The 23,606-nt window shown below is 43.4% G+C and overlaps 2 protein-coding genes across 3 annotated transcripts; both read right to left on the reverse strand.

Annotated features, from left to right (window-relative positions):
• Positions 1-11,525: 11,525 nt before the first annotated feature.
• lrrc69 (leucine rich repeat containing 69) lies at positions 11,526-18,517 on the reverse strand. 2 transcript variants are annotated; one of them, XM_062410345.1, is made up of 9 exons: positions 18,347-18,517; positions 18,135-18,261; positions 17,967-18,039; positions 17,076-17,271; positions 16,858-16,929; positions 16,672-16,773; positions 16,414-16,593; positions 16,131-16,256; positions 11,526-11,581 (listed from the first exon to the last, which is right to left on the reverse strand). In XM_062410345.1, exons 1-8 carry the CDS (start codon positions 18,515-18,517, stop codon positions 16,149-16,151), a joined length of 1,029 nt encoding a protein of 342 aa, XP_062266329.1. In that variant the 3' UTR covers positions 11,526-11,581; positions 16,131-16,148. The 2 variants fall into 2 exon arrangements, with proteins under 2 accessions (XP_062266329.1, XP_062266327.1); XM_062410343.1 differs by having other exon boundaries at positions 16,414-16,773.
• Positions 18,518-18,781: 264 nt separating this feature from the next.
• On the reverse strand, positions 18,782-23,134 carry otud6b (OTU deubiquitinase 6B). Its single transcript, XM_062410373.1, has 8 exons — positions 22,896-23,134; positions 21,528-21,676; positions 21,249-21,347; positions 20,817-21,017; positions 20,584-20,704; positions 20,407-20,468; positions 20,214-20,320; positions 18,782-19,835 (listed from the first exon to the last, which is right to left on the reverse strand). The coding sequence occupies exons 1-8, from the start codon at positions 22,960-22,962 to the stop codon at positions 19,751-19,753; spliced, it is 891 nt and encodes a 296-aa protein (XP_062266357.1). The 5' UTR covers positions 22,963-23,134; the 3' UTR covers positions 18,782-19,750.
• Between the last annotated feature and the right edge of the window lie 472 nt (positions 23,135-23,606).

The following is a 23,606-nucleotide window of genomic DNA, read 5'->3' on the forward strand; positions in this document are numbered from 1 at the left end:
CAGCGACTTGAATTAAGCGCTGTTCTGGCGGGAGCTGCTTGGAGCCGATAACAATACAAAATGGATTTTCTCAAACAGAGAAAAACAGCTGTCTCCATTATTTGAATGCTTCACCTTTCCCCACTCCATTAATTGGCTCTTTGATCACAGGCAGAGGTGCACGGCGACTGATAAGGAATGGGTTATTAGTAAAGTAGCCCGGAGGAGCGAGAGGCGGCCGGCCGTGCCGGGCTGCAGGAGATGAGATAAAGGCGTGGTAATGCCGATGTGAGAGAGTGCCGGTGAGTGATAGGGCCCCGCCGTCTGGCCTCTCGCACCCGCTTGGCTCACGGGCGGTGGGAAGAAGAGCAGCAGCAGGACGAAGAGTGATATCGCAGCTAATGCAGGATTGTGATTCAGCTTGTGGGGGATAGAGCGTGGGATTTGATTCCATAACGACTTGCTGCTTTGAGTGGTAGATCTCTCTCTCTCCCCTCTCAGTCAGCCCCTGCCTCTCTCACCCACTCTTAAAAAATCCAACTGTGTGACAGGAAACTTCCTCTGCGCTGTTCATATTGGCCTGATATGTGGTAAATGTTGGGCATATGATAGCCCGCCAGCAATAAAACTAGGAGGAGGGGGAAAATGACATTACCCCGTCGAGGGCTTTTAAAAGATGGGCGGCTCCTTTGATGTTGCGCTCAGTTAAATTCACTGCATTAAATCTGATGGAATTTTCACTATAAGCCTGTTTATGTATTTTCTCACATCCATGGACAAGGGACGATTTGCCACACTTCTCAGCAGCGGAAAGGAATCTTTAAGAAGTCACTATCTTGTAATCCTCTCTCTCTCACTCTCTCTCCCTCGCTCCCCCTCTCTTCAAGAAACACGGCCGGAGGGGACAAGCAGGGTATTTGTGTGTTGTAAAGCGTGGTAAGAAAAGAGGGGAAGTGTTGATATTAAATTACCGAACACAAGGTTATCTAGTTCCTGCACATGGCTAGGCTGCCCTGGGCCAGGGGTAATCTACTAATAGCGTTCATACCGAATGACATTATTAAGGAACTGGGCCCATGTGTCAGACCTCTCTCTCTCCCTCTCTCTGCCTCTCTCTCTCTCTCTCTCTCTCTCTCTCTCTCTCTCTCTCTCTCTCTCTCTATCCATCTCTCACTGTCTTTCAGACACACGTTGCAAACAGCAGTGAGGAGGAGAAAAATAGCAAAAGAGACAGGGGCCAGAGATTGATGGGGAGAGCTGGAGGAAGAGATAGCCACGAGTCAAGCAACCAGACTGAGAGAGACAGAGGGAAAGATAGGAGGGGCGAGATAGTCAGGGTTAAAGGATATGAGGCTGAAACGCTTTCTATCAGTAGCATTCGATTAAAATGCCCTGCAAATATCAGAGTTCTACATGATTTATGACTTGGCGAAAGCGAAATGACAAAGCACTCATGAGTAGGTAACTGTAACCCACCAAAGCTATTTAATTCTCTCCTGATCCGAGGACAGTCATTGAATGAGGGTTATTTAGTTCATTAGTCCAACACATTGGGGAGAAGGGACAGAGGTCAAGGTTGCAATTACACCACAAAGACTGTAGCTTGCTGAGTGAAAGAGCGTCCTACACCCTTGTACTGTATCTCCTCAGCAGTGCTGCAGAGTGTGATCAGCTGCAGCGTATACAGGCCAAGGACAAAAAGTCCATGCAGCTATCAATGTCAAGTAATGGCCTCCATACACTGCCCAGCAGGTGAGTGGAGAGAAAAACACACAATGCTTCCTTATGTCCCTGGGGGGAAAGTGAAAACTCACTGGGAAGAGTCAACAGAGAAAAGTAATCTTCTTCACTCTCCACTCCCTCACCCCTTCCCCGCCAGCTCTTACAGTCTCCCCCTTAAGCCTGGTTTATGCTCCTATGTAGGACTGACGCAGAGCCTATATGCTGAGTGCAGGTGGGTCTGTGTTACTCTGCAACGCTAAAACGGCAATTAGTTGTGTGATTTCCACGTGACAATAGCGGCGGAAGCGGAGAGGATGACGTAATAGTTTGAGCGAACAAATGTTGAACAAGAGGCTGACTTGTTTTTCTGACATTACTGCAGCACAGAGAATGACAAGAAGCTGCAGGAGATAATGTGTTTGACCACTGAACTGATTGAGTGTCCTTGTCCAGCCACTGAGCGATATGGACACGTCATGCTACAAAGTGGACCAACCGCACTTGGTCTGCCTTTTGACAATGTGTAGTTACATCTCTAGGGAGGAGCACGTCCAGTAATGGAGTAGGCTGTGGCTTGGGGTGTACGAAGAGGTGAATTTGATCAAAATGACCAAAAATTCACCCTCCATGATAACACGTCAATTCTGCCACTCCCCCTCAGCTCATCCCTGAAGAGAGAGAGGTCTTCATCGCTACAACTGCAGTTCAATTTTAAAAACGGAATCCAAATAGCATAAAAGAACAGCCACACCAACACAATGAGCATTTGTTTGTCAGATACATTCATCAGCTGGACCAGGAAGAAATACTACCTGCATCTGCGGTTAAAACATCCATAAAGATTTTACTGTCCTTGGCAGTCTGACAGGATTCTGTATAAACTCGGTAAATACGACTTTTACTGCATATATTCATGCAACCAACCAACAGGTGACCACCTCCCCTGGGTACATGAATACAAAGTGTGATTCAACACAGAAGTATAAATTGGCCTTTAGCCACGGCAGCATACCGTAAACCATTGTGCATCTGGTCTTGTTGAAACAGCACAGCCGCATTTGTTTCACACAATTGGAAATGCGTATTCAAGCATACACAGTCAAAGACACACCTGTTTCTTCACTGTGGAGAAATAAGGCTTGAAATGAGTGGAATTCAGAGCACATATGGCTGATAAAAACACTGCAATATGTCACAGCTATTTCCAATTCTCACAAAAAGCATAACAAATTGAGAACATACAGTTTGCTCAGTGGAAGATTCCCTCTGTAAAACTGTCAAATAAGAGAGAATCTCCCATTTCCTGCAAACAATAAATCTTGCCGTTTCTTTCTGGCACAAGAGCCAGTTTACAATCTACAGTTCATCATTTCAAAATCGCCTGAGAATAATCTTAAAATGAAAAATCTTGCCCGTTGGCTTATATCATGTGATGGAAGATAAACAAGCCACAGTAATAAACTTCAAGAACTGGCAGACCATCAAATCAAAACAAAAAAAAAACTTCTGAGTAAGTAAACATTTCTCTCTGAAACTCCACATTTGATGCTGATTTCATGGGGGGAGGACGTCCATTTTACTGTGTGTGTTTGTGTGTGTGTGTGTGTGTGTGTGTGTGGGTGTGTTAAGTGCCAAAGAGAACATCTTTGTGGGACGTGAAGTCAGGAGGTCTCTCCTCATGCAGGCAGCCAGTGGACGGGAGGTGATTGATGGCTAATGAGAGCTGAATGAGGAGCAGAGGCCAAGCATACTGTACACTGCCTACTGCGGCTTTACCACATGATGAATGACACGCTGAGATATAGTACCCACACGTACACATGATACTGTTCAAGTTGTGGATATGCCTCTACGTGTGGTCTCTACGGAAGCGTTTATGAGAGAAAGGCATATTGATATGGAAGTTTCATCTAGTTCTATTATTTCTACCTTTATATTTCTTATGACCACGCTCCAGCCCTTCTCTCCTGTTTCATTCTCTCTCTCTCAACATCTCCCGTCCCTCTCCAAGGCCACTGAGCCACATCCCGTCCAAAAACAGTTTACCATGACACACAGCGGGACATCTCGCACCATCCGTCATCTTGAACCCCGCTGTCTCCTGCTAAGTGGATCCATCCCATACCATCATAGCACCTCTCAGCTGCATGAAGCCTCGTATAAACCCTGCAACATATGGATAGTTAGGAGAGTCCTTCCTATCATCCAGGTTTTCATGAGGTGATGAATTGGTCCATAGATTGAGCCTCAACTGTAACCTTGAGTGAAATGTTTGTTTTTTTATGCAATAAAAAAAACAGTCTAAAAAAAACATTCAAATGACTAGAGGAGCAAATAACAGTTATTCACTATTTAAATTATGTTTGGGGTTGATTTATTAATAATTGTATCTATCAAAGGTCAGGAAATTACAAGTTGTTGACAAAACAACAATCATAACCCCAAAGACATTCAGTTTAGAGTAATGTAAAAATATAACAGGAAAGTTTAAGTTTTTATTAGAATTATTGCTGGACAGTTTTCAGTTATTGAATTTCCCTGTTTCAGTTAAAAGAACATTCATAAGAATGTAATATTTGTAGAGCCAAGTCGACATGATAATGACACAATATGCAAAATACAAAATATCAAACATCCTGCTTATAAAACATAAATGATGACTTTAAAACGTTTAATATATATTCACAGTGTAAGATTCAACTATATTGTTTCTTACAATATTAGACAGACCAGAGGACATTTGTCAAAATATTAATGCCATAAATAAATAGCAATGGATTGTTCTGATATTATCAGTCATCTAGAAAAGGATCAATAACTCTAATGATAAATAAGAAAGTTTCACTTTCTCTCAGTGTGTGACCTCTAGCTGGATTTTCTCTAACTCCTGACGTTGTTCAAATGAATCTGTCCATTAATATAAGACACTCAGAATGGTCCGAGAGGTGCCTGCTGCTCCATATATCTCCTTTTCCCTGGCACTGGAGGGACGTAGAAGTCACGATTAAACATTAGGGGAATACTTTGGGCTAAATCACACATTTGAGCCATATATCAAAAAGTGAAAGTTAATCACTGTTGGCCACATTTGAACATTGAGGGTGTGTGGCTGCTGAGCGCTTGTGATGTATCTTTTCCAATCTTAAATGAAGCACCAAAGGAGGGCCATAAATCAGCCGGAATATTTTTCTGCCCAAGACACTCTTCTATCAATGTCTACCATCTTTTTTTTTTTAAATTAGTTCTTCCGTTTAGAACCGCTGTCATGCTTTCTTCTTTCACATTTACACAGGTCTACGCCTGTCGGTCAAGAGAGCACCAAAAAAAAAAAAAAACATAACAAAGTTTGCCTGATGAAGCTGGGCTCGCCACCAGAGCAACACCATGCATCAGTTCAGCTGTCTGGACAGACAAGGAGCAGCCACGAGCACCCTGAGCGCTCCTGAGGAAATTTATAGCTTATTCCTGAGCATCCTTTACACCCCCCCGGCCCCACTTCCATCCACCCATCCCCGGTCCTCCGTCTCCCCCATCCCTCCTCATCCAGCACCCCCGCCTCGCCTTCCCCAGCTGTTGTGCACCTGGATGCCGGCCTAGGAGAGGGATGGAAAGGCATGCCATCCATCTCTCTCAGGGGGCATGTGAAGTATATGTGTGTGTGTGTGTGTGTGTGTGTGTGTGTGTGTGTGTGTGTGTGTGTGTGTGTGTGTGTGTGTGTGTGTGTACGTGCGTGTGAGTAGTGTTGGGGGTTGCTGGAGCTTCCAGGGAGCAAAGAGACATGAGGGGAGTTGCATTGCAGATGCCATAGATGACATAGCTCTGGGTTGGTGCTGCTTCAAAGGCCCTAGATTTAATGGTGGTCTTTAATCCTCAATAAATGTCATAAATTGGGGGACATCACAACAATCAAGGTTACACTAAGATAGAATATCCAAATGAGTGCAAATATGTTAGGATACAACTCAGTGTCTGAGTTCGAGAGACATTATTGAACTGTAATCCATAAATTGATTGGTTTTTGGTTCTTGGTCATTCTTTCTGAGGCCCATCTTTGTGCAGCAGTTTATAATCGGTGGGATATTTCTCCCCTTTTATGTCGCGTCAAAAGAGTGATAATACGTAGGAATTTTTCTTGTCAGATATTAGGCTTCAAAAATACACCACAACTTCAATTAAATTCAGTTCAAAGTTTGTCCATTATTGAAATGTGTTAAAAAATATCTCCAGTGCTGACTCTCAATGTTTCACCGGAATGATATTTGACTTGTAATGTTTTTCCTGGTTGTCAGGAAAGAAGAGTTTTATGCAATGAATTGATGAAAGTTGAAGCAGAGCCAATGGATTATTTATAGTTGTGCACTTCATGCAGTTTTCCCTGTGGATGTCATGTATTAATAAAAATGTTAAAATGCAATAAAACACCAGAGGCACGTCAAGCCTTCAACTTGATTAAAAGCTATTTATCGGTGAACGGTTTGTTTGTTGAAATCAATTTTTCATTCAGAATGTCACATTTCTCTGAGTTTTGCAGATCGGCTGAGATATGTTGTTGAAATATACATGGGGCTCCTTTGATATCCCACGGCACACGGATTTGATTGGTGCGAGACGGAGGGAAGATTGATGACAGATTATCCAGGGTCGGTTGTCATGGGACCGAGGGAGGTTACAACACCGCTCTGGAGCTGCGTGAAATGTCTCCGATCGAAAATGGCAGCTCCCATAAGGATTCAAATCCAGACACAATCCATGACTAATAACCAAACTGTGCACATAGGAGCCGTGTGCATGTGGGACAACAACAGACCTTAATTACCATACATTTTAATTAAATGAAGTTTGTATAATTTAACCCTAACCCCCTAACCCATAAGTATTACACTGCCTAACCCTCCTACACATTATTTCACGTATTTCAAAAATCTTTGTGTTAAAATGTAAATTGTAGTTGAATCTTTTGGTGAATATGGACATAATTCAATGTGTTTATTTATATCCTTCAAGTTGCAAGCATCCTTTCTGTGTAGCAAATACTCAGAGAGCTGAGAAAACCAAGAGACTAAATTAGAGTAACAGTTTTTCTTTTGTAAGGGAGCTACTGAGCACCTCTCTTATTAACAACTGAAGACACAGACGTTTGATATCTCATATTGTGAGAAAAAGAGATTAATATGAGCCTAATTTGTCTCACGCTACTCGGAGCTCCGCAGCTTCTCCAGTGTCTGCACCGCTCATCCAGCTATGGATTACTAAACTTTGTTAGCTGGTGGATCAAGTTCCTTCTAATAAGACCTTCTCAACCAACTGAAAGAACTTCTCCTTTTCAGTCTCCGGCAAAAAGCTACACAGGACATTGTAATATCTAGATCATTATTTAGATTAGATCTTACTTATTGTATGAAAATAAATGTAGGATTAATGGCCATGTTTATAACAACATTTTCCTCTTTAGATAAGAACTAAAGTTATACTAACTTTAGGTTTGACAACTTAAACATAAAATGAGTAGGAGCAAATGCAGCTATTATATATCGTATAAAAATCTCTATGTACAGATGCATGACGCGCCTCCACTTCCGATACAGAAATGAAGCATATGGATATGAACACTGCCCTCATGTGGCAATGACGTAATTTCGGAGTCTGCGCAGAAGTGATCATAGTCTGGAGCAGCAGTGTCAAGGTCCCACTGATACACATACTAGCGGGTCAGTCTTAGCTAACACTGAATTTAACATTAGTGTGAATAAAAATGAAATTCTATCTTTGAGAAAAGTTTTTTCTGACGTGTATTTACATTTTTCCGTTTGGTCCATGTCCCATCTGCTAACGTGGAGGCAGGGTTAATGACCTATGCTGCAGGCAGCCACCAGGAGGCGATCAAGATGATTTCACTTTCATGTCGTCGGTTTAAATATCCCATATCAAAGACTGACCTTCCTTTTCCCTCATCTCTTTCTCCGAGAGGCGGGACTCCATCAGTGGTCAACTTAAAGGTCACACAGCGAGCGGCAGACCATCATGAAACTATTTCCTCCATCAGACTTTCCCACTCTTTCCTTCCTCTGACATCTTGGATCCATCTTTTCTCCGCTGCTCATATCTTTCTTCCTGTCCCGTCCCCCCCCCCCCCCCCCCCCCGCCCCCACCCTCCTGCAACATCTTGTATTTATTTAGTCATCCGTTGATTCCTCTTCTCCTATCGCTCTTTGTCGAATGACATTTTGCATTTATCAATCCATCCTTTATTATTCTAACATGTTGAACTCATCTGTCCTCCATCACTTTGTTGCTTTCTCTCTCTCTCTCTTACACTGTCTCTCACAGATCTACAGTAAATGTTTGACCGAGTTGTTCCACACTGTATTATTCAGCGCTGTGTGTGTGCCGGAGTCATCAGACATGTATGGCTGACATGATGCATTGGCTCTGTTTAATTATAGAGATGCTGAATAAATATTTACAGATGGCCAATCTGTCTTCTCCCGGCCAGGCCCACCAGTGTGATTTATGAACCATCAGTTAATGCAGAAAAAAACAACTGTCATTGGATCTGTATGCAGGCTGAAGTATCACAGACTACATGTAATGAATGTATGAAAACAGGATCACAAGACTTTATTAAGCTGTTAACGTTCCGTCCTGGCATTAGCTTCAATGAGTGTCAGGTATTGTGGTTGATCTGGCAATGTAGAAGAGTAAAGGCAATATATCAAATATATTTCAAACGCTACCCTTAAATAACCCAAAACACCTTTATAGGCTCTGTTTTAACCTGAGGAATTTTATATTATAAAAAAAGACCTCAGAATAACGAAGAATAAAAAAATAAATAGTGCCCCAATGTGTGTGTGTGATTGGGTGGGGGGGGGGGGGTGAGATAAAATTAAACCTGACCTAATTTGAGCCAGAGGGAATTAGATCCTGAATCAAGCCAAACCCCAAAAGAGCCAGGCTAATCGGTTTTGGGCTGAGATTCAGGAGCTCTATAGCAACCCCTAAATCCACAGCAGGCGTGGGTGGCTTGGTGGAAACAGAGGAGCTGCGAGGGGCTCGTCGTGATAAACTACCGCCACGCAGTCACTGTGCCTCTCCATGCTGCAGGCAAAGCTCGGAGAACCTTCACGTGACGCACAACCCGACTTGTGGCCGGTGTGTGGTTCAGATTCAGTGGCTTGTTGGGAGCAGATGAGTGAATGTACGATGTTAAAAAACAAAAATAATGTTCCAGCAAAAAAAAAAAATCGAATTTTGCTCAGAAATATTTGACTCCAGCAAATCGACCCTCTGCAGCTGTTGACACGTTCATATTTTCATCATGTACCATTTCTTTGTTAACGTCTCTGTAGACAAATGTTTCCAATTGTAACATACCTCGCATGCCAAAGAACTGATTTCGGCACCGAAACCGGTGTCCCATAAACTCCGGACGTCTCGTCCTGATCTAGCTTCAGACTTTTACGAGTGACATTTATGTGAGCGCTGAGGTGCAGTGAGTTGCACTGTGGCCGTTATGTGCTGTGCACGAGTTCTGCCTCGGCTGCTTGAAGAGAAGTACAGTAAAAACACATTAAGCATTTCACTTTCGAACTCGCTGGAGGGCTGCAATGTTTCCTAATGCTCTGCTTTTTACTGCACACGAGAGCGTGCGTGTGTGTGTGTGTGTGTGTGTGCCTGTGTGTGTGTGTGTGTGTACTAGTCTGTCTGCCGGCCGTACTCCGCAGCCATCTGGTATCTGGTCAGTCTAGCGATCCTCTGGAGGGCACCTGGCCAGCAGCTTGCTCACCTGGCCTTGCGAGCCCTTGCCAACCACCGCACCTGGCCTGGCCGGCACACGGGGAGAGGGAACAGATTGCCCAGTGCAGTCAGGGCCACTCATGAAATTGCAGCAAGGAATAAAGCAGCGATACAGGACATATCTGCTGTAAGGAGGTATGAACGTATCATATGCACGATGAAACCTTTTAATATATGTGAGGGGTGTATATGTAATATTCAAATATTTGTCGCCGTGCAGATGTCAGTGCGTCTGGAAACAATGCTTCACAAGTCACTTGTTAGGAAAAGAGATCATCAACACACTCATAAGTTCCCATCGTGAATAACGTTGACTTCTGCCACATCTGTGCCAACAGTTTGTGCCAGTCTGTGCCAACCCATCCATTTAGCAGACGATGGCACTTCCTTCCTGCAGGTTGTCCTCTGCTATCAATTACACTCTCCTCTCCCTGCAAGAGAGATGCTCTTTGTCCCCCCGATGCGCACACACACACACACACACACACACATAGGTGAAAATGTGTGCACATGCCACAGACGCAGAGGGACAGACACCTGCAGAGGGTTTGTCACCTCTTCTGTTGGCATCTGTGACCGCTCGGCATTGTGGGAGAGATGGCCATCTGTTGTCGGCGAGGCTGGACTCGAAGGGGACGGGCGGGCACCATGCATCATGCTGCTCTTTTCTACTGGTCCCGGTTGTGTGAAGTGTTGAGTTGTTTTTTCGGTGGTTTTTGTTCCTGCCGGCGTCAATTAGCTGCGATATTATAGCAACAGGAAAAAGGGAAAAAGCTGAATTTTGCATCGAAGCTACAAATACAAAACAACTGTGTGGTTGTCACGGTGTTAAAAGTAAGTGGAGCTTCTCTTGAGGGCATTAACACATTTTTTGTTGTTCAGGAAATTCAGCGTATGCTAATTACACGAAGGCAATGTCCCATACAGAATGTTTTGGATTCATTAAAACCACATGCAAATGGCTGTCTATTGTCAGATTGAACCCTCTCCTAATTATCTTGGAGATGTTTACTCCTCTTCACAGGCACACAGCACATGAACGCGTGATTGACAAGGCAGTGGCTCCGGAGTTTCATCAATTATCCCGGCAAGGTTACGATTTCCGCCTCGTGATTCACAGCGGGTCCTTGTCATTCTCAACGCGGCGATGCTAAACTCTTTTCTCTCTCTCTCTCTCTCTCTCTCTCTCTCTCTCTTCGCCGCTGTGACCTATGAATTTTAAATTTGCCAGAGATACAAGATGGACAGGGAGTCGGAGCTTTTAAAAGGATTGTGGTGTTTAAAACGCCGAGCGAGCTGAGGGCTGTTTTCAATTTCACTTTGTCGGTCGGCCGCTCAATCAATGCAAACTGAAAGATTCCAACAGCGGACTGCTGTGAGATTTTGTTAAGACGTTCGTGGCCCCGGAGGATGAGTCCTGCTGACCTTGGCAAGTCCTTAAATTATTGATTCGTCATGAAAGTATAAAGGATTTTCTTGCTGCATCTTTTAACAAATCCACATGTGCTTGAAATGCCAAATATATTGAATAAATTATAAATTAGTTTCTACACTCTACATTTAAAGTGAAAATAAAAAAAAGGAATCTAGTTCAGTTTCAACAGCTTCTTTGCAAATCGAGTGACGCTGCAAAGAAAGCATTTGCTCCACAAGAAAACCAAACATCAACAAACACCAAGCTGAGGAGAATCGTACATTTTATTCAGGGAACAAAGAGCAAACACAAAGACACGGACGGACAGGCCTGAGTGGAGTTATTGCGATAACAGAGACATTAACCCACATATTCCTGAAGGACATTCATGTGTGCAGGACGCTCATTTGGCCCGGTTGGTTGGGCTGCTGGTCTGCTCATCCAGCCGGCCCGCAGATCGCGGACAGATGTTCGACCAGCCAAGCCTGCAGAGCCACAGGCACTGGTGTGTTCCAGAAAAACGCGGAGACCAGATGCTGCTACCTGGTGTCCCACCCGCCTGCCAGATCTGCTGCACTGGGCATGCTCCAGTGGTTGTCACGTGACACCCCCCCCCCCCCCCCCCCCACAGATTTGGGTTTGGAGATCATGTGCCGTCAATCACAGCCGCTGATGGAGGAGAGCAGAAAGATGGCGTGGGGTCAAACTCAGCAGCTGATTGTTTTAAATGATGAATCCATGGGAACATGTCAAAGGATGTGCATTCTCTTCAGTGTCTGGAGTCCCATTAAAACCACAGCAACACCGAGAACAATAACGCACAATAAATAACTACTTTTGGAAAATGCCAGCATCAAAACACACAATAAAACACCACGTGGCGTTCCACCGAGTGAACTTTCTGAAGTGACATCAAACGATGAAAAGCAGCGTCTACGTCTCTTTCAGCCTCGTTTTCTTTTTCCCCCACTTCCAGTTCTCTTCCCCGGATAAATAAACAGGCTTTTTTCGAACAAACACAAACACCCGTCCCTCTCCGCCGTCCCTGTTATTACCAGAACACGAGGAAACTTTCGAAGAGATTCAAAGACGCCTTTGAGATTAAAGATTTATTTTTGCTCTTCTGAAGTTGCGGCGGTGCCTTATTCCTTCAACAAATGGCGGCGTGGTAATGGTGTTTTTTTCGCAGCGTGGTTGGTGCCGACCCAGAACTGCCACAGAGAGGTCGCTGGCCCCGACGGCCGGGCGCTGGTCTGAGCTCCCCCTAATGAGGGGACGGCTCAGGGATGGCACTGCCTCCATTGGAGCCTCAAAGGACAGACAGTTCACCCGCTCGTGTTCAGACTGTTATTTATAATACATTGTGTTGTGCACGAATAGAAAAAGATTAGGAGGAAGCCGAGTTATTGGATTGTTACATTTGGGTGGTTTTGTTTTATGGCATCTTTTTATAGTCTGGTCTGCAACACAAGTCTGGTTCGTTCAGATTGTTTCTTCTTCTTCTGAGGCGTGTGGAGGAAGCTCCTTTGTGGAGTGTGGTGGTTGATCCGGATGAGGAGATGAGGTTATTGTCTCGCTCATCTGCCGTCTGCGTCGCCCCTTTTCTCCATTGATACGCATCAACGGGTTCAAGAAGACTTTCACCTTTTCTCACATTTGGCTGCACTTGTTAGATTCTCCAGTCACACTCGGGTCGCACTGATGCACTGATTTCATCTTTGAATTTCCAATAACGCCTCATTGTTCTTGTTTTTATTAACTGCTCTATCTCTTAGATTCATCAGGCACATCTCGGGGTGCTGTGCATCACTGCATCTCTCACTCCCCCCTCTGCTGGAGGGCCAGCGGAGAACCACACTGCCCCCTAGTGCTCGCTGCTATTAGTAACACAGCAGAATTAATTGTGCGGCCATCGACCAGAAAAGATTCTGGTACAGTGCCAGGGGCTCGATACCAAGCCCTGTCATGGGCAGCGATGGACAACAATAGAGTCTGCTGATTGGAGTGATGCACACTAATGGTGATGACACTGGTCGGCCACTCGTCTGTCTGTTTCTCTCTTCAGTCACAAGGCCCCTAATTCAGCAATCAACAATATTCATCTAAGGAGGATAGAAGAGGAGAAATCAGGGGGAACCAGAGTCAGATCTTTCTTCTGAGGCGAAAACCGCCATCCACGCTTTGATGGAGCCCTGGAAAATGACAAAGCATGCCACAGTGCTGGTGAAAATAAATCCTGCAGGACGGGGTTTGTTCCTGGAACCAGCTGCAAACACATGTCTGAGCATATAAAACATAAAAGTGTGGATTCAACCAAAAACCACAGGAAAAAGAAAAGCAAATGACGTTTTAAGATTTAGAAACAGGATAAAAATAGACGGACTGGGAGTCGAAGAATCCCCAGTGAAAAATACAGAGACGAGGTTTGACCCTATATCCATAACAATAGGAGCCTGCGACCAGAATCCCTCGTTCTGTTTTTAGCCACAGTATCACTTGGCTTTTCTAGCCCCGAGATGCGACGTGAGCCCAGGCGGCCATAGGCTCCTCTGAAGACATCCTAGGTAAGTGCTCCGAATGACAAGACAGACTAAATACCCCCTAACAGACGACACAAGACTGCAGAAAGCACTTTAACAAAGGAGCCATGTAATGAACCCAAGGTGCCGTCTACCCAATATATCATCCTGAGAGAATTTGCCAGCATCACTCTCTTTACCTCCGAGCATGGTAAATGAGAATTTATGCACCCTCCACTTTATCATTCTTTACTTTTTCTCTTCCCGCCCCCGTGAGGTGGCCGCGCCGTGTGAGACAGACATTTCCACCAAAGGCAATATCCCCTCGCAGTAATTATATCAGAGCAAGAGAATGGCTCATTAACATATGCAAGGCATGTCAGGAATTTACAAGCACCTTTTGTCGATGCCTCTCGTCGGTGCGCTGCTCCCATCCGTATGGTGTCTCCTTTGAGGATGCAACCTCCTCATTTCCATAGACGTCAATCAAAGCCGTGCGTGGATTTTTAGATACGCTCTGTGCAAACACACGGGCCTCTCTGAACATGGCAATCATGAGGGACAGCTCAGTGATGTGGAAGAAGAGTGTGTCTGCACGGGTGGTGGTGGACGGTTTTGGGGGGGGTGCGACTACGTGTTCCGTGAAAACGACATGATGAAGACAAAGCGGGAGGGGGGGGGGGAGTTATCTTGATGATGTGCCATCAGTGCAGACTAGTGGATGGAGTGATTGTGTTTGATTTTCGTCAGAGTGTTAAAGTGGCGTGTGTGTATATGTGTGAACACAAGCAGGAAGCTCCACAGCAGACACCAGACCAACTAACAGACAGGTCCTGAGGCCTCTGCTGCTGCTGCTGCTGCTGCTGCTGCTCCACTGCTCCAGGACCCAGCATCTGCTGCCTGCAAGAAGCCACGTACTGTTGGCCTTTCACCCATTAGCGAGGTCCCAGCAGATTGAAACGGCCTATTTAATGACCTATTTATGAGCCATGTTCTTGTGCAGCCCCTTAAAACTAGTTTTGAATTTCCATCGTGAGGACATTATGTAAACTTATGTATCATTTATGGTAAAAATGATTCCCGAGAACCAAATGGTGTCGGTGTAATCTTAGAACATACAGTGCTCTTCCAGCGCTGCAGGCTGGGGAGCCAAATCTACAGTGATGTAATCCGGCTGACTTTTCTCCGGAACACACAGATCTGAAATGGACGGGCGAAATGATGGTATCCAGGGTGATCATTTCACAGCTTAACGAGAAAAAATGTAGATTGAAGAATGTTTGCACAACTTCCGACGTTTTTGGGTGGAAGAAAAACAGTTTCATTTCAGGTCTTTACTGAGTGTGTCCACAAATACTGAATGTTGAGGGCCAAGCTAAGGGCAGGACTTTATCTGCCCATGCAAGTGATTCAGTGGCTTTGTGCCCCGGTTGCCCTGTCGCCCTCGCTTCGTCTGCTTGACCAGTCAATGCCAATCAGGCCAAGAGAGACTGCTGTGGTTTGTAGCTCCACAGTTTGCCAGAGAACTTACAAAGTGAGATGGAGCTTGAGAGAAATGAGTCCAGTGTCCCCCCCCCCCCCCCCCCCCGGCGAACGTCTGCAATGACCGAAGACCCAACGTCCATTTCCATCACCACCCGCTCTCTCTGTCTCTCCCTTTCCCTCTCATTAATTGCCCTTGCCTTTTCCCTCTAAGTGTACTTTCGCCCACACCACTTGGAAATTGATTGAAACAAAATGTCACAATTATGCCCTGTAGCTCGCCGCTTCAATTATTCATCAATTAGGGACTAGGCTCCTTTTTTTCTCTCCTCCGAGCTGATTCTTCATTCAGTTTGCTCGAGATGTATGGCTCCCCTGCTGTTAACCAGTCCAAAGTCATTAGTTTCTGGGTTTGCAATTAAACCTGATGCATTATGCATGAGGCTCTGAGTCGGTAGACACACGCAGCAGCATCTACAGCGAAAGAGCTAGCAAGCTCTGGAGGCGTGGATGGGAAATTAATTTGCCAGAAATGAAGCTCTATCTGTCTCTCCCTCTCTCTCTCTCTCCCTCCCTCTCTTGCTCTATCCCTCTCTTATCTGGCAGGTTGGAACAGATGCCCCTGGCTGGAGATGGAGACAGAGATAGGGGGCATCCGTGGAGTCAGTTAGTGCAGCTCAATCAGCACTAAATATAAAGCGTTAAATGTGCAGGGTAAACATTTTAGTAAATAGACTGTTGACATGTTTATGAATCGATAATTAGGTGGGATGATTGAGGCTTCAGATAAGCTTGGTGTTTCTCTACAGGGATCATGGATAGATATGTACCTGCCCTGACCACAACCAACATGGAAAAACAGGGGTCATAGGTTTTACACATGGGTAATAAATGTGTGGATTAAGACCTTATGTTATGTCACTCTGTGTTGACTTGTTTATAAAAGCTGTATTTACCACCCATTAAAAGTGTATTATAAAGTCAGCTAAGGACTGAGTTAAGCTCTGAAACAGGGACCAACTAAATGTGCCAACAACCACGTTCATTTGCTGCCATCTAGTGGCCACAGAGGAAAATCTCATCGTGAGTGGTTGGGAAGAACATCAACACATGAAACTGCTGCTGATATGTGTTGTCTCATTCATAAGGTCTAAAATATGAGTGTTAGCAAATCTGTGTGATGAAATGTGACGGGTCATGGTTAGTTGGGTTAGTACCTTTTTCATGAACTTCATTCATCTTATAGCAACGCCATAGTAGGAGTGTCCCTCTGTATTAAAGCACTTGTATGAGCAGAGAAGGGCACGGACAGGTATATTCAGTGAACTCCTCATTTTCATGTCCTGTAACACACACAATCAATTAATGAGCCTAATTCTACCCCGTTTAAGTCATATATAAATAATCGGGTGTCAAATAAACTCATTTTAAATCACAACATTTTACTAAATGTTTTCACACATTAATTTTATTGAATTTAAGCGAACAAAAGCACCTCACCTTCCTCAGACTGACAAAATGCACACACTCCAGCCAAGTGGTGAGAAAGGGGCGGAGGCAAACTGCACAACAGCTGCCATTGGCTAACAGAGCAGTGAGAAGTGGGTAGTGGGGAAGCCTCCTGTGGATCAGAGAGAACCTGTTCCTGTTCTCCCACAGCACAAATCTTGCAACCAGTTCCTTGGAAACAAAGATGAAACAAAAAAATGTTGGGGGTATTTTATATCTTACATAGCGGACAGACTTCATGATAGTTACCTTTAATGCGAGTACTTCTGCATCCTGCACTGACGGCATTGGCTCACAGTGCACAAACCGGTTGTCTTCACAGTGCAGCTCCTTCAGAGGCAGCAGGTGAAACTGCAGGGCAGACACTGACAGTTATTCACATGTTTGTTCGATTTCTCATGATGGCCCTAAATTAGATCATGTTATAGGTTGTACCTCAACAGGGAACATGGACAACTTGTTCCCGGCCACATCCAGAACCTGGAGTTTTTCCAGAGCCACAATTCCCTGGGTGACATGAGAAATTCAAAAAAATCGAGCATTGCGGAGTAGAAATGTTGAAAAATGACAGAAACCCATTCTCTGTGTTTAGATGTGAGACGACTACATGAGCGTATCCTCAGAAGTTCAGGATGAGATCAGTGAACACCGACCTCTGGGAGGCTGGTCAGCTGGTTTCTGGCCACGTGGAGCTTGGTCAGCTCTCGACACTGGTACAGCTGCTCTGGCAAACGGGACAGCTTGTTGGAAGTCAGGTTCATCTCGGACAGCTTGGTGAGAAGACCCAGCTCAGCAGGGACCTCCTCCAGGTTATTGTCCAGCACACTGAGATGTCGAAGCTTCCTCAAACTGACGGGTATTTAACACAGAAAACCATCAATCTCACCTCGTTTGTGCTTTTACTCTAATGTTTTCCACAGATAAAATCATGAAAAGACAGTTAGGTATTAGTATTTTTATTTGATTTGGTTAAGCCACGAATCAAGACTGTTGCAATTATCAAGGCGTGAGGTTAAAGCATTTACAACACTGTTTCCATCTCCAGAATTTTAAATTAGTCTTATTTTGGCAACATTTCTGGGGTGATAAAAACAAGATTGGAGGAAGCTTTTTGATAGATAGATGGATAGATAGATGGATGGATGGATGGATGGATGGATGGATGGATGGATGGATGGATGGATGGATGGATGGATGGATGGATGGATGGATGGATGGATGGATGGATGGATGGATGGATGGATGGATGGATGGATGGATGGATGGATGGATGGATGGATGGATGGATGGATGGATGGATGGATGGATGGATGGATGGATGGATGGATGGATGGATGGATGGATGGATGGATGGATGGATGGATGGATGGATGGATGGATGGATGGATGGATGGATGGATGGATGGATGGATAGATAGATAGATAGATAGATAGATAGATAGATAGATAGATAGATAGATAGATAGATAGATAGATAGATAGATAGATAGATCGAAAGAGCGATCATTGACGGTATGAAGAACCATCATGGACACCACCTGAACCTTTTAATCTCTGGAGGAAGTCTCTGTATTTGGTTGTGGTTCAGATTGAGCACAACGAGATTCCGTAGGGCAGCTGAAAAACACAAAGTACAATAAGCACACAGATTTGAGCTTTGTGTGTTTTTTGGGGCCAGGTGTTCATGAAGCAGTAGAACACTGACAACTTACCCATCACTTCCGGTGAAACTTCTGTTATCTGGTTCCTGAACAGATAAAGCTTCTTCAAGGACTCCAGGTGGCGCAAAACAGCTGGAATCTCCTTCAGGGCGTTATTCCCCAGATTCAGCTCTGCCAGCTTACAGACATTAGGTACAGACAAATGTTTCATGACCAACTCGGGTGGCGTGTAGGTGATTTAAAGTGTTAGCGCCCAGACTCACGTGCTGGAGAGAGGTCAGCTGTGAGGGCAGAGCAGTGATACGGTTGTTGTTCAGCAGAACCGACAGGTTTGTTAACGAGAGAACACACTGAGGAACCTCCTTCAGCTTCTTAGAGCTCAAACTCAGGGACGTCGCTTTACCATGAGAAGCCCTGACAACGAATTCAGCCATTTGTAAAACACACCTCAGTCTTCTCCACGGGTTTCCATGGAGAGAAGACGCTTCCTGCTCCTGACATGTCGTTAGGATTTGTTTCTTGTCCGGTAGCGACACCTAGCGACATGAGAGTGAAGCGACAGTTCTGCAGGGTGTGTTCACATCACCACAAATGTTTAATACGATTTTTACATCAGGCTTATAGGGATTGTTTTCTCGTAATTTCTGTATTTATATGTGCTTTTATTTAACTTTACAGGAATACAGTAAATGTTCACGTCACATGACATTGGTTTATAATTGCATTGTACCAGTTTAATTCCGTTACATAGATTTCTTAATGGAGCATGTTTTTCTTGTAACCACATTTTATCCTTGAATTGTCTCGTTGAACACACTCTGGTTTTATTTATTCTATTCACTAAACACTATACTTGCACATCCATTTATCTGCTTTTTGTAAATAAGATATTGTGTTTCAAATCTTTATAGATTCGTGGGTTTCTGATTTAATTATCTTTCCACTTGGAAAACACTTTGTGCTTAAGCTTGAAAAATTCTATAGAATTAGAATCGAGTCTTCATTTACATTTTGGAACGCTATCCTAATAATAAAACAGAGGAAAAACATCGGAGGTTGACGTCACATTGTCACGCGTTTGTAAAGAATGAAGACTCACTGGTACTCACTGGTGCACACTGGTACTTTTTCCTCCTTTTCCACAGATACTGCTTGCCTCGCATTTCTTCTAAAATGTATGGGCATGTCTATGTGCCGTACTTTCAACACTAAAAACATCACTTCAAATACAATCAATAATTCCTGATCAGAATTACCAAAGCATCGAGCATTGGCACAACTCAATCTCATCAGTATGGTATATATTTAAATAACATTGATATGAGTTAACAGGTCAAACAACTCAGTTCCTTCCTAGAACACTGCAAACCTTTAGAATCCTCATAGGACATGGATAATTAACAGCTCTTCCTCTGTCCTAGTGGATTTTGCTTAATAGTATGTTCTTCAACACTACATCCCAAAAGGGGGCTGCAGGGGCACCATGGGGTAAGCTCTAGACTAAGGGTGTCCACTGTAAAATCATGAGCACATTCATTTAATTTATGCTCTTTTTTTGCTAAGCACAAATCACCCTTTGCAACACATTTGCATTTATGGGCCCTCGGTGTGACTGGTTTAACACATCACACACACTGGTTTATGTCACACTGAGACGGAGTCGTCTCTCAGCTGTCCTCGGCATTGGCTGGTTCCTTTAGCCGCTCCACAGAATTGTAGTGCTCTCCCAATCCATAGGCGTGACGCATGTAGCTGTAAGCAAGGCCAGAAGCTCAGGGTCAAAAATCTCTTAGATACAGCTCTGAAATTCTTTTCATAAAGCCATATCAGATACTTTGGTGTTGTTTAAATGTAGATTAGAGTCATACAAGTTGGTCTATTGCTGATCATTTGAAAAATGTGAAAAACATCATTTCATGAAGTGATGTACATGAACTGTTCTTAGCTTACTTTTGTTTTGCCTTTTACAAACATAATTTTCATGATAACAAATTATATCTTAATTATATTCATGCATTAAGACTTGTCTGCTTTGCCAATGTCGCTCAACTGTTACAAAGCCAACCATAGTGTCTTATTTAAATATATTTTCACATATCCAAAACAGATAATAACATATTAACAACATACACAAGGGTGATCTGCTCGCTTTTGTATTCCTCCCCAATTTTTATAGCTGGGGTATCAGCCTGGATCACTTCTATCGGCAGCTGGAGAACTTGGGTCAAAGCTCGGAGCTGCGGGATAAAACAAGACAAACATACTAATTATTGTAAATAACAACAGGAACAACAGCACAATGCATCAATGATAAACAACTAACCTCCAGTTGTCCACCCCAAGCTGCTGTGAGCTCCACTTCACTGCAGTATTTCTCAAACTCCTCTGGAAACCAACAAACACTTGCATGAATACTGGGCCTTCACATTATTACGTTCTAAATATATGTCTTTATCTAATGGTTTTGGTCACTTAACCAAAGGAAAGATGACTGTGTTACCTGTTGTGAACATGTCACCAGTGTTGGGGTTGGTGAGGAAAGGCAGGAAGTCATCAACATGGCCTCTCATGAACTCTGCAGTATGAGACCGCAGCTTCTTCACACTCATGGTTAAACCAGCCTGGAATAAAACACAACACAATATGTTCCTTTGTGTAAATCTACATTCTGCGTATTTGCTTATCACACTTCTGATTAGGTATTCAAAATACAGCTACAGTGACAATGCGTACCTTTGATCGCTGTGCCAGCTGATCTTCAATAGCTCGGTACATGCAGTGGCCGTCGGAGGAGATCTCCTTGATCTGGAGTTGCTGCTGGGCGAGTTTCTGAGCCAGCTTCATGCCCTCCTGGTGCCTCACACCCTGCAGGTTCTCCACCTCGGCCTCTGCTATCCTGCTCTCCCTCTCCTTGTCCTGTGTAGCCTTCTTTTCCTGATCATTTCCATAAAATGCATTGCATCATAGATGAAATTTAAGGTTTGGTCCATTTACCATGTTGCTGTGTAAGGTCCTGACACTTGCTTATTATTTGGTATGCAATGGCTTTTGCATGGGAATTCTGGGAAATGTGCATCCTCCTCTGTACACTGACAGAGTAAATTGCTGTGGGCAAAAACAAACAGCTTTGAACCTGTCCTGTTTGAGAAGGAATCTGTAACTCACCCTTCTCTTCTGGGCCTTTGATACTCGTGTTTGTTTGACCTCCTCTTGTTCTCTATCCTCTATCTCCACAGCCTCAACTCCATTCACCAACTCTTCCACCTCGAAAAATTGGGTGAGGAGAGCATGAAATAATATACAAACTTTGTGTAAGTGTGATTAACGACATGCAAATGTGAAAAAATACATCCCTTGCATGTTTCGCTCATTCACTTAATGGATTTCCATCATTTACAGCGTGACTCTGATGCATAACCATGATATTTGTCAACCAACCTTTACCTTTGTGTCAGGTGTAGATTTGAGCTGCCCGATTTCCTCCTCATGTTTCTGACTGAGGTCTGCTTCAAGCTTGACAATTTCCTCTGTCAACTGTTTCCTCCTTTTCTTGTCATTTTTGGGGACTGCATTTTTCATGCTCTGGATTTTAGCTGAAAATTAAGTTCAAACAACACAATACTTAATTTAAGCTGAACAAATATTAAAATGCAGGCGGCCCGTGAAGAACGATGCATCTCCAGGTGATATTAATGCACCATGTGTTAGTTGGTTAGAAGAAATATTTGTAAACATCCTTCATAAATCCATAATAGATATGAGGCATGTGCTGCAAACCTCTTTCTACTAGTTAACGCTAACCTATCTAACATGGCATGAGGAGAATCAGAACCAGCTTTATCAACCAATTATGTGTAGTAAACATGGAATATGTCTTTATCTAGTTGCTATCGATGTACTTAAATACATATTCGATATAAATAGAAATGGAGCTAATGATAATAGAAGAGAGGTAAACATAACGATCCAGGCAGAAAGGGCCGCCCACACTGAGTCTGGTAATGCATGAGGCTTCGTCCAGTCAAAAACTGCTGCTCATTATTGTAATTGTTGGGTTTCTCTATGAATTTTAAATGTCTTGAATTAATTATGTTTTGATTTGGCTCTTAAAATTGAACTGAATTGAAGATCTCTATTTCAGTTCATACATCCTTCACCACGGATTATTTTTCATCTGGAGAACTTTGTAACCTTGTTTAGATAAGTGCTATACAAATAAAGTTATTATAACTACTATAACATGTAATAATTATGTACATACCAGTGGTCGGAAATAACAGATGCATATATATAACATATATAAAAAGCAACCATGAACAACAACAAACAACTCTATACTCAAACTGTGTGAATTGCAAACAATGAAAGAAATACACTGAAAAAAAAGAGTGCTTGGATGAGTGTAAAATGTCTAATATTTTTTCAATATTCCAGTCATCATGCCAAATCCCATTCTGTGGTGTTACGTGTGGTATTAGGCCTTTAACAGCTGATTTAAAACATATCTGATCAGGTTTGGCAGCAGTGATTAGACACTTGAAAAGAACAGTGCAGAAGAACTTATGGCATCTGTGACTCCCTCTGTGTTATAACCTAAAACTTTAAATCCTTGTGAACTACAAGATGATAAACACCAAAGACTGACATGACCATAGTTTAAAGTGTCTCGTGTTGCGTTATGGCTCCTACTGCTGCTGCTGCCAGTTGATAGACTGGTTTCAATTCTAGTAGACTGAATAACACATAAATTGCTAACAATTGAGAAAGGTTATTACATTTAATAAAACATGTTAAACCAATGGCAGCAGCTACCTTGGAGATCTTTCTTTTCCTTTCGCTGCTGTTTCACTAGCTGCTCCTCCGGTGTCTCCTCCTCCATGACTGGAGGCTGCTGCTCACTTTGTTCACTGAGTCTAGAGCAGCGACATGAAATGAACCATTAAATAAACAAAGACTTAGAATAACCCGGTGATAAAAATGTGGCTCATCGCAGACACGAGATAAATATACAGAAAACGTGCAGAGATGGTCTGATCCGGAAGTGACGGAGGAGCAGGGAGGAGCTTTCTTCTTCTTCTACTCCGTCACCTCCGTCACTGAAGCTGCTACAGCACCATCTGTCGGCTAATCGCTGTGCTGCGGTTCTTTTAATGAGCCAAAACCTCCGATAACCTCATCGGGATCATCCGGACAGAGGGAAGTCTGTTTTCCAGTTTCAGTGCTATCCAGAAAACTGTTGAATCCATGGATCATCTGTTAGAAAATTAACTGGCAGCAATTTAGATAATTGATTAACTTTTTAAATAATTTTTAAGCCAAAAAAAATAATTCCATATTGTATGAAAGTACTTTAAATACTCTGTTAAAAATGTTCAAATATATTTCTGGTGGGACTAGCAGTAAAATGGGCCATATCTAGACGTTAGAGGACTGATGTAATATAAAGCATTTAAACATAAAGGTCCCATTCTAGTTTACAGAAAACAGCAATTCCTACAATTTAGATGGAACAAACTCAAGAAC

The sequence above is a fragment of the Platichthys flesus genome, chromosome 17, assembly GCF_949316205.1.
Source record: "Platichthys flesus chromosome 17, fPlaFle2.1, whole genome shotgun sequence".
Classification (NCBI taxonomy): domain Eukaryota; kingdom Metazoa; phylum Chordata; class Actinopteri; order Pleuronectiformes; family Pleuronectidae; genus Platichthys; species Platichthys flesus.